Below are 13,475 nucleotides of genomic sequence, written 5' to 3'. Positions count from 1 at the left end.
TACAATTGTAATCAATTGTCAACAATTGCCTCTTACTTAAGTTAAAGTTACTTAAGAAAGCTATAATAAGTACTTACCGTTAACTTTTTGTTAATTTACAAATTACGATATTCACACGATATTCCATTCGATTGTTATATATTTAGTTTAGTGAGTTATTTATTTATAACCTATTCTACTTCCTAGAGAATTATTACTTGACCATTGAAGTATGGCCTAATGATTAATTTTTTTTTTTTTTTTATAGAAAAGGAAGGCGGACGAGCATATGGGCCACCTGATGGTAAGTGGTCACCAACGCTCTTAGACATTGGCATTGTAAGAAATGTCAACCATCGCTTACATATCCAATGCGCCACCAACCTTGGGAACTAAGATTTTATGTCCCTTGTGCCTGTAATTACACTGGCTCACTCACCCTTCAAACCGGAACACAACAATATCAAGTATTGCTGTTTTGCGGTAGAATATCTGATGAGTGGGTGGTACCTACCCAGACGAGCTTGCACAAAGCCCTACCACCAGTAACAATTAAATAAATGTACAAACCGATTATAGTCTAATTTACTTTAGAGACGATAATTTAAGCCTTTGTTAAATATGATAATTCCATGAAATGGCTTCGCGTGGGTACACTATGTGGATAGATTTTTTTTTTTTTTTATAGAATATTCCTATTCTATAAAAAAAAAAAACACAAGACAAATTAAACAGCCTAAGGAGAGAATAAGACTATTTTTATGAGTTTTATAACGGTTTTTGCACTTTATTTAAATTCCAAATTAATACTTACAGTATTTAAAGGATACATACATCAAAATAGTAAATAGTAAGTTAGTTTTAACATACAGGTTTTTTTATATAATAGGAAGGTGGACGAGCATATGGGCCACCTGATGGTAAGTGGTCACCAAACGCTCTTAGACATTGGCATTGTAAGAAATGTCAACCATCGCTTATAGCCAATGCGCCACCAACCTTGGGAACTAAGATTTTATGTCCCTTGTGCCTGTAATTACACTGGCTCACTCACCCTTCAAACCGGAACACAACAATATCAAGTATTGCTGTTTTGCGGTAGAATATCTGATGAGTGGGTGGTACCTACCCAGACGAGCTTGCACAAAGCCCTACCACCAGTGATATAATTATAGAAACATTACTCACATATATGATATAACATTAACCTGCGCTTTTTGTCATGTGACTTCCTTATAAGGCTGCAGATGTCGAGCACTCGGGATTTGCCAGGTCGAACCCAAAAAGTAATTAATCTTTTCTGACACGCAATTCTCAGTGTCCGAGGCGAACAGAGTTCGCACGATCGAGGTTCGCTGCTCCTGTTCGAACTTGTGGCTACGCACACTCTTGTATGCTATAATATCATGCGCAGATGGCTAGTTTCTCTTGAAAATGGATGCCGTGGTTGAATTCGTCTAATATAGTTACATCATAATGATGGGCCGTTGGCGTGGTTGGTAGATACTTTGCCTTTCACACCGAAGGTTGTGTTCGGTTCCCACCCATGACACCCATAGACATTTGTGTGCATGAACATGTATGTTTGTCCTGAGTCTGGGTGTAATTATCTATATAAGTATGTATTTACAAAAGAAAAGTAGTATATGTAGTATATCAGTTGTCTGGTTTCCATAGTACAAGCTCTGCTCAGTTTGGGACCAGATGGCCAAGTGTGAATAATGCCCCAGGAAATTATTATTGTTGTTATTATAGGGCACGATTTTATACCTAAAATAAAATACCTATTCATGAATTATCTAAACCTAAACATTTCGCGAGTGGTGCACATACAGAGCATACATATAGGTTGATAGAGAATCAGTGCTAATAAAATAAATTCATATAATAGATTCATATACAGATTGTGTGTCAACCTATTCACCTATGATCGTTCTAATTTCAGCGAGGCCATGCCCGAGGCAGTTTTAATGGAATGGCTAATGAACAGGCAACCGTAAAAATTGACAAGGTCCCTAAAGATTTATATTACCTGCGAAATGTCAGTAAAACTAACTGATTGAAAGACCGACCGATTATTTTGCAGACGGGAAATTGGGTCATGATAGTAAGTTATATTGCCACCTCCAGATGTATTTTTTTTTCAACTTATCGCCGTTCACTGCCTCTCCCATAGAATGCCAACTATCCCGATCTTAGGCAGCTCGCCTGCCAAGCGTGGTGACTGAGATCGGATGGTGGGATTATGTGTATATGAGTGACCTCCAAATGCGTTTTGACACATGTTAACTCTTCCTATTGTTATATTGGTTCCACCAACCCGCATTGGAGCAGCGTGGTGGAATAAGCTCCAAACCTTCTCCTCAAATAGGGAGAGGAGGCCTTAGCCCAGCAGTGGGACATTTACAGGCTGTTACTATTGTTATATCGGTAACGGGAGAATTACTGATGAGTGACCTATCCAGACTGGCTTCCACATATGTACGTCTACTTAAATATACACAAGCGAAGAATGGCGCCATATTGAAAACTAACTTCGCAGGACTAATATAATATCGCAGATACAATCAATTAAATATTAACAAAACAAATTGACGACATTTCCATAAATACTTCTTTCGAATATAAACTGTTGTATCTTACTTTCTCAAATAAATAATAATAATTGCGGGTATTTAAAACATACTATGAAAAACAACCTATTAATTAGAATCCGTAATATATTTTTATTTCAACTTCTACGAAATGTATTAAGAACCCAGAACGTGTGTGCGTAGTATGTGCCTATGGTATAATATATATATTTGTACTTATTTAAAAACATACAAAAATACCAAATAGAACTAAATTACTTTTTCCTTTTAAGTAAGAAACCTATTTTTTTCTATTTCGCTGATTTAAGAATTTACACAATAACTACCTAATTTATTATAATTCTATTAACATAATCTTGCTCTGTTTACATATTTAAGGTCTATATTATTGGTTTATTTTATTTTGTAAATTTGTTACCTTGTTTTGTTTACATAATAAATAACCGACATATAACCTCCGGTGGAAGTACTTTTGAAACGGAACTTAATAAATTCAAGTTTAACCGAAGTTTATGAGATCATAAATAAAACATATAATCAGCCACTGCCGCAAATGTAGGTTACATTTGTGTCAAAGTCACTCACACTGACTCATATGTGTACAAGTTTTTTTTTGCATAATGTGCCCTTAACATCGGTACCTGTAAGCTAGGGTGTGGCGATGATGACTCTTCTTAATTTTGATCCGCCATTTTTTTTTATATTCGCCGAGAGGGCAAATGACTCTACTCCACCTGGTGGTAAGTGGTAGTAGAGTCCAAACGCGACGACGGCCAGACCTACAGCTGAACTAAGGCTTTGTTGCTTTGAGGAGATACTTGGACCTTACTACATTTACACCACACTACTAAAATGTGAGTTTGGGGATTTTCACCCGACATATGCAGATTTCTTGGCGACGTTTTTAGTCACTAAAATTTAATGGTTGCGAGGGTTGAACACGCATTGATTGATTATGATTGACATGTCCTAACCATAGCACCATCTCAACTCTCATATGAATACATTAGTCAATCTCAATAAATCACGATTATTGCATTTTTATGTTTTTTATAAAGACCCTGATGCGTCTGAAACGTGAATCAACTAATTGATTTATCGTTATATTTTGGACTACTAGACACATTAGTCTAAAAAGTCAACCTATTAAAAAATAAACAAGTTTCAAAGTCAGAACGCAGCACATTTAAAGGTAAGCTTTGGCTTTCAACTAGCAGCCTTACTGTCGCTCAAGTTAACTTGACTTGACTGAGGCTATAAATATATAAATTATTAATAAAACGAAGTACCCCACACTATTCAAGTTCGATTTCAACTTTCTAAACTGCCAAAAATTTCATTAATCTTCTACACATATTCGCAATACAAATTCTATGGTAAGGTCACAAATTGCGACCTTGACGCCAAAGCGCATGCGCACGACCGCCGATAAGCTTGTACGCGATACAATCTTACGCATTGATCTAGATTTAGTTACACAATCTCATTAATGTTTGATTTGTTAGGGTCGAGTCTCTTTATTTATTATTTTGTACTCAAAATTAACAGTCGGACTCAATAACATTTTATATCAGAATAAATAAAACACATTCATTCATTTCGACTTTTCATTTTCATTGTGGCAATCTATCTATTAACTCAAAATATATTTTAACCAAGTTGGCTTTTGTAAGCACTTTCAAATCGTCATCTCTCAGGATTATATTAAATGTAAAGTTATTAGTCACTACCGATCATATTATTATATAATTATACTTTATTATACATCATGTGACTAAAGCACAGAAAATACTTACGACTACTCACATTTTTATTTTTGAAAACTAATATTTGTCACCAGAAAACAATATTATATCACTGTTATATATGAGGAATAGAAAAACTCCAATTCTTGATCCTTGAGGGATCCCTATAGCAACTGAGAGCTAGGAGAGCAATAGAATTCAATGGGTCAAATAGGGTTTTACCTCTGCTACTTCTAATTCTATTGTCGAGCGCACATTCTCTATCATTTCCTGGCCAGTTTCATGTTCTAAACAGAACACAACTATTCTACCGCGTTTATTAGCAATTTTAGCGTTTGCATAAAAAAAAATTGTGATTTTTTTTACAAAATAGGTAGGCCGACGAGCATATTGCTGTTTTGCGATAGAATATTTGATGATTGTGTGGTACCTACCCAGACGAACTTGCACAAAGCCCTACCAGTGATGTATCAGATCTATAGAACGTGTGACGAATTGACACGTGTGTTTAAAAATTGTGGCACATTGATTACTTAGTGACATCGTAAGTCTGGCACGAGAACAATGTCATCTTTAAAAAAAAAACTAAAAGCACATGATTTGATAAAATAAAAGCGAACCGGATACCTGCGTTACGTTGCGTATACATAACGCGCGTAAAACCCTCAAACATTGTCGCGCGGCGGCCGCGCGGTACGGACACGGGGCGGGGCGGGACGATCCGCTCGTTGGCGGGTTTTGTATTGGTAAGACGAATTTACAAGTATTTGATGTAAGTTTTTAAAGCTTACGCCAATTTACATTGAGAGTAAAGTATCCACCAAAGCAATGTTATGATGAGAAGAAATAAGTGCTATTCTTACATCTTCTCTCCTCTTATTTCAATGGAAATTCCTGTCTTCTCTCTTCTCTGCTCACCTCTAGAGGATTATAAGACTACACTGTTTGTGTGTTTCTACAATGTATGTTATTAAGCCTACTGTAGCATGAAACAAATTTAAAGATGGGGTTATTTACTTAAATTTATCTATTTTTATTTTACAGGATCAAGGTTTGCTCATTGTGAAATGAAGACTATTGTATCAAATTCTCCTGCATATCGAAGTTTCCCTATCAGAAAAGAACGTTCTCTCTGGAAAGTTTTCGATTTTGTGAATTGGCTCGCGCGGCAATATGTCAATGGACAACGAACGGTACCGTCAACTAATACAATACTATACTATATGACTTTAATCTGACTATTCGCCGCGGGCAGTTTAGTTGGATCGTTTGCCGCGCGGGAACCGCGGTCTACTGAATTCATATCTACATATTGTCTCGCGCGGCTGCCGCGCGTAGTGTATGCGCAGCTTTAGTCTTCAACACCGCACTAAATCGAAATAAAACACGAAGACATTTTCTCTGATAGTGTAATATAAATATCGCATTAAAAATATAAGATACCAACTATAACCCATTTCATTAAAAAAAATTTCTTAATTTGCGAGCAATTATTAATTATTTGCTCATATATGAAAAAACGGCTCGGCAGTAGAAACCGTCCTAGAGGAAATAGGGCATTTTTTTAAATACAGCAATTTACTATACACTAATAAGTATACCAAGAATTGACGTAAATCAAATATCTATCCGTCCTGGTTCTGCAGCTGCCTGAGCTGCTTCAAGACCGTGTCGAGCAGCTTCCTCCTGTCGCGCTCGTTCTTCTTCAGCACGGAGAAGACGGAGGACTTCTGCTCGGCCTCCCGCAGCTTGTCCAGCAGCGTGGCGGCGTCCCGCGGCGACACCAGCGCGTACTTGCCGCCCTCCAGCCCCACGTCGTGCAGGTACGACGACCAGTCCCAGCCCGTTATGAGGTCCAGCAGCTGCCTGGAAGGGCACTCGGTCACGGGGGCTCGCGCGCGGTCGGGCGGGGCCGGTCGCGGGCGCGGTACCTGAGGCCGGCGAAGTGCTCCAGCAGCTCGCCCTCGCGCAGGCCGGGCACGGGCTCGGCGGCCGCGAACTGCTCGCACTGGATGACGTCCAGGTCCAGCTGGTACAGCGCGCCCGACGACACCTGGCGGACGGCCGGCGACAGCAGCGCGCGGCGCAGGCGGCCCGACACGCGCGCCGCCGCCGCGCGCGCCGCCGCCGCGCTGGGGGGCAGCACTGTACTCGCACGGGCGCGCCCACTGCGCTACGGACTCGGTCTTATTCGATTGAGAATACTAACCGGGCCCTCTCCGGAAGCTGCTCGAGCGACGACAGGACGCCCGTCAGGTAGCTCAGCATGTCGGTGACGAAGGACGACGCTTGGCCGGTCGGTTCGACTGAAAGCAAAATACTACGCAAAACCAAAATACGATACTCACCCGGAGAATTTCATATGACATCTCGAAAAGCACGTAATCTATAAGTGTACCCAAAGATCTAGTACCTCCGTGAAACCAAAACCATCCCCCGCGACGGCTTACAAAGGAAGGTTGAATGTCTGGCTTTGAATTGGTGAATTGGTTATCACTTGACAACGGACGAGTAAAGTAGCAGCTTTGACATTGAATTTACACTATCATTGTCCGAGGTCTTATTACCGTGTCTTGAGTATGAAATTCATTATGAATTCACGAAGGAGTGGCGATTTGAATATCGACGTTGTCATTGAAACTTTAGAATTAAATCGATATGAATATTAGTAGCTGCGCAACACTAGCATAATATATCAATATTTTTAGCAAATCGTATAGAATTCGGAAATTTAACGTTTATTTATCTTTACCCCTTCGATTGTAACAGGATATAGATGTTATTCTGTTCCCACACATCAATATATTTTACAGGTTCACAAGTCACCGCGGTGTTACGGGTGAGGGGTAATCACTCTTACCGCGACCGAGACGGGTCGCTATAAATACCTAATAGCCAGTCATAGTTTTCGAGGTCGAGGAATTCATCGACCTTCTTCTCCAAGTTCTCACAGATTTGCTTCTCGGCGTCGTCCCGCGCCGCCTGGAACATGCTGCCCGCCGTCTACACGAATAAAAATATACAATAGATGAACAAAGGAGTACCTGTGCTTGAATTTAAAAAAGTGTGATAACTCGATAACTACCTGCGTCGTAACAAGCTCCGAGCCGGTGATGTTGCTGATGAACTCGTACAGGAATGACGTAGCGTCCTCCAGGTACTGCGTGTCCACAATTATCTGGAAAATCATACTATTATTACGAAAGTACAACCTCCGTATGTCGCAAAAACTACTAACCGATTTCACATGGAACGCTCACTATTTATTTTTGATAGTTTCATTACTCTAGACGTGGGAGGAGGGGGTGCCTCGATCATCTCTCCCTCGCGTTCGCAGCGGCTCGGTAATCATATCGATATCGCATAATATTGCGACAGCTAGAGTAAGATAAGACAGTAGAAGAGCGACGCACCTGCACGAGCTGCATGAGCGGCAGCGGGCGGCGGAACAGCGCGGCCAGGCAGCCGGCGAAGGAGCGGCTGAGCAGCAGCGCGGCCGAGTGGCGCGCCGCCGCCGCCCGCCGCGCGCCGCCCAGCCCCAGGCCGGCCGAGTACTTGAGCCACGCGTAGATGAACTCCTTCACCTGCACGTACACGGCCGGCACCAGCCCCGAGAACGGGAACCTGCGCGTAGCGACTTGTTAGAATACCAAAACTTACTGTTGGCACAGGCGCAAATCTGTTATGTTTATTTTGTTTGGTAACGTTCATTAGAGAGGTATTTGTCTAAAATTTCCCCACCTAGGGAGATTAAAGAGCAGTTCGAGCTCCGTGTCGAAGATCATCATGATATTTAAGAAAGAGTTAGAAACATAAAAATCAACTCGTAAGGTGTAAAATAGAAAGACATATCGAAGAAACAAGAGAAACGTAATGAGGTGAACCGATCCAAACTCACTTTCTCGGGAAGGGCTGCGTCTCCAGGTCGTCGGCGTCGTACGGGAATGTATCCATGACGGCGTCGAACTGCTCTTGGTTTTCCACCTTGGAGATATGATTTGATTTATATATTTTTTTTTTTATTTAGTAAAAATTTTATATATAATACAATTAATTCAACCGCATCGACGCTATGATACTAATAATATAATTAATACAGCGAAAAAATTACACCTCACACTGCAAAGTTCTTGTATGAAAATGGAGAAATCATACAAGAACTTTGCAACATAAGGAGGACGGGTAAGTGGGCCTCGTGATGGTAAACGGTCACCGCCGACCATAGACATTGGTGAAGTATTCTTACTTATATTATATATATTAACCGTTCCTTCCAACTCCAACTAAACTGTTATGTCCCTTCTGCCTACAATTACACTGGCTCAATCACCCTTCAAACTTTAGAAACAAAATTAAGAAATAAAAAGTTATTTGGTTTATCTGTCAGAAAATTCTCAGTAGCAGCCCGGAGTCTGGAAATTGGAAGTGTGTACACTCCCGTGCCTCGGAAAGCAAAAAAAGCCGTTGGTCCTGCGCCTGAATTCTTTCCGGTCTGAATTCCGGATTGTCGTCATATCGGATTATGAGAGTTAGGGAATAGAGAGTGCACCTGTGTTGCACCTCTCTTGAGATCGGGCGCCGTGGCCGATATCGGTCTGGAGGACATTATTATTATCGTACCTCTATTGGCAGGAAGGAAGCGTTATCCAATATATCCCTGAAGACGACTACCCAACGCTGCATCAGCACTTCGGTGTAGTGCTCGGCCATCTCTTGCAGCAGAAGTGGCAGAGGGTCGGTTGGGAGACCGTAACATCTATCGGAGTACACAATCATATTTCAAAAGTATGTTTAACATAACTACAAATTTTATATTCAGTCAAATTTTAAATATATAATCATAAAAGTGGGTTGCGTACCAACATAATTACACAGAGGCTTTGAAGCCAATCACGTTGCTTTTTAGGGCTGCTTCACACCGGTTCAACAAAACAAACAGCATTTTTTTTTCGTCAAAATAACTTAAAATAATTATAATTATAAAACTCAGCTATGTATAAATAAGAGCAATAAAATATTGGGTGAATTCAATGCTAACTTTAAATATTGCTTCTTCAGGAGTAGAAGGGGAATGTAGATTCTACCAAGAAGAGCCAGCAAGAAACTCAGTAGTTATACTTTTCACCAATGTACATGCTATATTTTATATATCTAGGAAACGATGGTACTGTATCTTAGGTGTGATGAATCGCATGTAATATTAATATATATTTTTATATGCATTGGAATGGGACGCACTTTAAAGCATTTATGAAGAGCACAATCTGCCTCTTTATACTGAGCATCAGAGTCGGGTCCGTTATCAGCGATGTGTTGGTCCTCAAGGTCGAAGCCACCTTCGTCACGGCCATGCTCCAAGTGTCCAGCAGCCAGTCCTTGGAGACCAGCCCCGCCCCGGTGGACAGCAGATGCTCCTCCAAAATGAAGAAGCCCAGTACGGCGTTGAGGTAGTTCTTCATGTTCTGTATGGACTCGTGGAGGTTGCCTGACGCGGGGATAAGCACGAGTCGAGCTTGCTGCTTGCGCTGAGCTCTGGTGGAATGACAAATTGTTTCAACGCTTCATATACATAATTATATATACGATTAACTGCTGCCAAACTAAGCTCATGTGTTCAATTTAATGTATTATATTTGCAACGCTACAATACCAACGACTCTATGCGAGTGAATACACTTCCAACTTCTAGACTCCGGACTGCTACTGAGAAAATTTCGAAGGAAAACCCAATAACGTTTTATTGGCACGACCTGGGGTTTGAACCCAGGACCCCGAGATCTGCGGCCTTATATCTAGCCACTAGACCAACGAGGCCAAAGATGATACTCACGATAAGGTAGCCAATCAGACAGAGTATCGTTACCGGTAGTAGTGCACGAAGTCGTTCTTGGCGCCGAGCACGCTGTGTATGTGCAGACAGCGGTGCAGCGGGCTGCAGTCCACCAGCTCGTGCGGGCACTGCGGGCCGCTGCTCTCTCGGGTCTGCAGCGGACTCTCTGCACTCGAATAAAGATTCTTATGTTATTTTATTTCGCTGGCTATATTGCCCATATATTTGCGAGATAAAATATATACATACATGTTTTATATCAGCCAATAGTTCAGATAGCTCAACAGATTTATAGAAACGGGCTAAGAATGACGTACAGACAGATAAAAGAGTGATTATGTGTTTCTTTTTTCTTGGTTGTCAATATTTTTGCCTTTAATAAAATAGCATTGTTTTAAGAGCTCACCTTTCCTGTTCTTGACGATATTCGCCAAACTCCTCCCGAGCATGTCTTGGGTCTGTACTAACGCCATCGCACCAACCTAAACATTAAAAGGATATTTATGTATTATACCAATGAATTTTGGGGGTAAGAAAGTGGTAGGATCTAAAGTGCTGGTTTTTAAGGCTCAAAATGAATACTGACGAGTTTGATCTACATGGGCATATTATTATACATAATAATTTTAATTAACAACACAAGAGACATAACTAGGGTTCCCAGGGTTGGTGGCGTTGCGAGTAACGTTTAATTATTTTTACGGCACCATTGTCTACGGGCGGTGGTACCACTTAAACACAAAAAGGTCGTATACGATTATATATATCTAATTGAACTCGTAAAGCAATAAAAAGCACTGGCAAGTGATTCTGTAATTGTAATCGATCACAACGCAACATAGACGATCCAGCGTTTGAGACTTGTGGAATTCACTACGACGGGTTAACATCCTGAAAAACACTGCTAAATTCTCGCGCATATAATCGCACTGTAGCGTACTCGCATCTACCCAAAATATATATCTACTGGTGGTAGGGCTTTGTGCAAGCTCGTCTGGGTAGGTACCACCCACTCATCAGATATTCTACCGCAAAACAGCAATACTTAATATTGTTGTGTTCCGGTTTGAAGTGTGAGTGAGCCAGTTTAATTACAGGCACAAGGGACATAAAATCTTAGTTCCCAGGGTTGGTAGCGCATTGGCTATGTAAGCGATGGTTGACATTTCTTACAATGCCAATGTCTAAGGGCGTTTGGTGACCACTTACCATCAGGTGGCCCATATGCTCGTCCGTCTTCCTATTTTATAAAAAAAAAAAAAAACAAAATGCTTCATTCGACAGCGAAGCATTAGACTCGCTCACTGATAGTCAAACTAGAGAGTACGACCGGTTCGGGAAAGAAGCGCGGAAAAGGATCGTCACCTGCGGGCTGAGCGTGCGCACGTGCTCGAGGAAGTCGCGCAGGTCGGCCATGGACGCGTCGCGGATGGCGCGGCGCAGGCGCGGCGCGTCGGCCGCGATGCGCGCGCACCACGCGAACGCGCCCACGCGCGGCAGCAGCACGTGCTCCAGCTGCTCCAGCGTCTTCAGCGCCGGGTAGTACCTGCGGCACTCGGCGGTGTAGGCGGGGGCGCTCCCGCGTTATATTGAAACATACTTTTATGCACGATCTGCCATCGCTGCGTGCGCCTGTGTCACACTCGCTACGATATGACTTTTTTTTTTTTTAAATGCCCCGGGATGGCAAATGACTCTACTCCACCTGATGGTAAGTGGTAGTAGAGTCCAAACGCATGGGCATAAAGAATATAATGCTTACCTGACAACCCTAAGCTATCCACTATCGAGAGTAAACTAATGAAGGGTTTTACCTCAGATACGTGTCCAAATTTAACAGTCGGCCGAGCCCTAGTGATGATAAACTTAGATAATATCTTAGTAACGTACATACCTCTTAGCTTCTACTTGAGTTTTGAGCTTTGAATATGTAGTCAATAGTGGCAAACACAGTTCCATTTTTTCGATTGTTGCTGCTATATTTAGTTCTACACGGCGAGCTTTGATCAGCTCTTCCGCTCTTGTACAGAGACCTTAAAATATTTAATTAAATATAATATACTCCTAGGTAAAGTTCAAGTATTTAATTAACTATTTTTGTTTTTTAACTTAATATGTGTATAGTACTTATTGAATGGAAAAACTGAAAGGATTGTTAAAAGATATGAATACATTAGTGTACATTAAAAAATACTATGGTTCCTAAAATTTTTTATAATTAAAATTATAAGGAGTAAACTGACTGTTAACTTAAAGAAATCAGGTACTATATTAGTGTAATCCTGGTTAAATTATTTTTATTTATATAAAACTTTGCATAAAGGATTTTGGTTAACTTAATTTACAGACATTTATGTACAGATAATAAGTAGGTATATTTATTTGTTATGTCTACCCTCTGAAAAGTTGTAAACTCACTTTCAGTCGACTCCTTGACATTAGCGTCAACATTAGATATCTCAGCATGGAGCTCCTCTGCATGGGAACGCACTTGCAACAATTCACGAATGGAGTCAATAAAGCCCTAAAATGTGTTTTATTGTTATTTAATAAATCTAAGTAATTCATTCTATATCGTTATATCTATAGTTATATCATAATGAATTTTCTCTAGTATTTACTATATACCTGATAGTAAAAGTTGCATAACTTCTCTATCTCCTTGTCATGCTGCTGTATCCTATCATCCAGTTGCTGCACAAAAGCTTCATGGCCACCTTCACCTTCATACACTGACCTGAAGGCAGGACCCCAATAATCGTCTATACCCTCTATTTCCTATAAATAAATAATAAATATATTAATATAGATAATAAGTTCATATTTTTATTCGTACGATAATATGCTTATTTGAACGAATATTATTTTGATTATAATCTTTAATCATTTTGAGTTATTATGGTTAGTTTGTAAAAAATCTTTATTATCCGTTATTAAATGACAAAATTGACGTAGTTACAAAAGTACTTCGTCTACTTTTTAATGGATCTTATAAGATAGAACTTAATATCTTGGATATTTTAAGGGGCGTTGTACCTGAATAGTAGCGTTGGTCATGTTGAGAACACTAGTAAATGTAGTAAAAATACGATGTTATAATAATTTCACATTATATTCATGAAAAAATATATATTATAAGGGCCAATTCAAATTAAAACTTAGTTATTTTCTTTTCACAAATGAAAAATGAAAATTCCTTGACAATTGACATTTGACAGTGACATATTATGCATAAACAGATTAGTTGACTGTATCATAACATCATATGACTCGAAGTTACTTTGAAGCTTTTTTTTCAATATTTTTTTATATGATTGTTAAAAGAAT

The 13,475-nt window shown here is 40.1% G+C and overlaps 1 protein-coding gene across 1 annotated transcript; it reads right to left on the bottom strand.

The window, feature by feature from the left end:
* Nucleotides 1–5,711: 5,711 nt before the first annotated feature.
* LOC126770510 (exocyst complex component 6) lies at nucleotides 5,712–13,351 on the bottom strand. The gene is made up of 16 exons (XM_050489926.1): nucleotides 13,185–13,351; nucleotides 12,777–12,926; nucleotides 12,567–12,672; nucleotides 12,043–12,181; nucleotides 11,514–11,694; nucleotides 10,555–10,630; nucleotides 10,182–10,314; nucleotides 9,557–9,850; nucleotides 8,939–9,074; nucleotides 8,217–8,302; nucleotides 7,732–7,942; nucleotides 7,404–7,496; nucleotides 7,207–7,321; nucleotides 6,528–6,624; nucleotides 6,250–6,450; nucleotides 5,712–6,184 (listed from the first exon to the last, which is right to left on the bottom strand). The coding sequence occupies exons 1-16, from the start codon at nucleotides 13,203–13,205 to the stop codon at nucleotides 5,944–5,946; spliced, it is 2,280 nt and encodes a 759-aa protein (XP_050345883.1). The 5' UTR covers nucleotides 13,206–13,351; the 3' UTR covers nucleotides 5,712–5,943.
* Between the last annotated feature and the right edge of the window lie 124 nt (nucleotides 13,352–13,475).

Source organism: Nymphalis io, chromosome 9 (genome assembly GCF_905147045.1).
Source record: "Nymphalis io chromosome 9, ilAglIoxx1.1, whole genome shotgun sequence".
NCBI lineage: Eukaryota > Metazoa > Arthropoda > Insecta > Lepidoptera > Nymphalidae > Nymphalis > Nymphalis io.
This window is presented reverse-complemented; position numbering and strand designations above follow the sequence as displayed.

Bases quoted from the DNA above. Each gene is read 5' to 3' on its own strand.
- LOC126770510 (XM_050489926.1), bottom strand. From the start codon at position 13,205: ATGACCAACGCTACTATTCAG. The intron at 8,303-8,938 runs GTACGATAATAA...CATATCTCCAAG, and splicing joins CTTCCTTCCTGCCAATAGAG to GTGGAAAACCAAGAGCAGTT. The intron at 7,322-7,403 runs GTAGTTATCGAG...TTATTCGTGTAG, and splicing joins CGGAGCTTGTTACGACGCAG to ACGGCGGGCAGCATGTTCCA.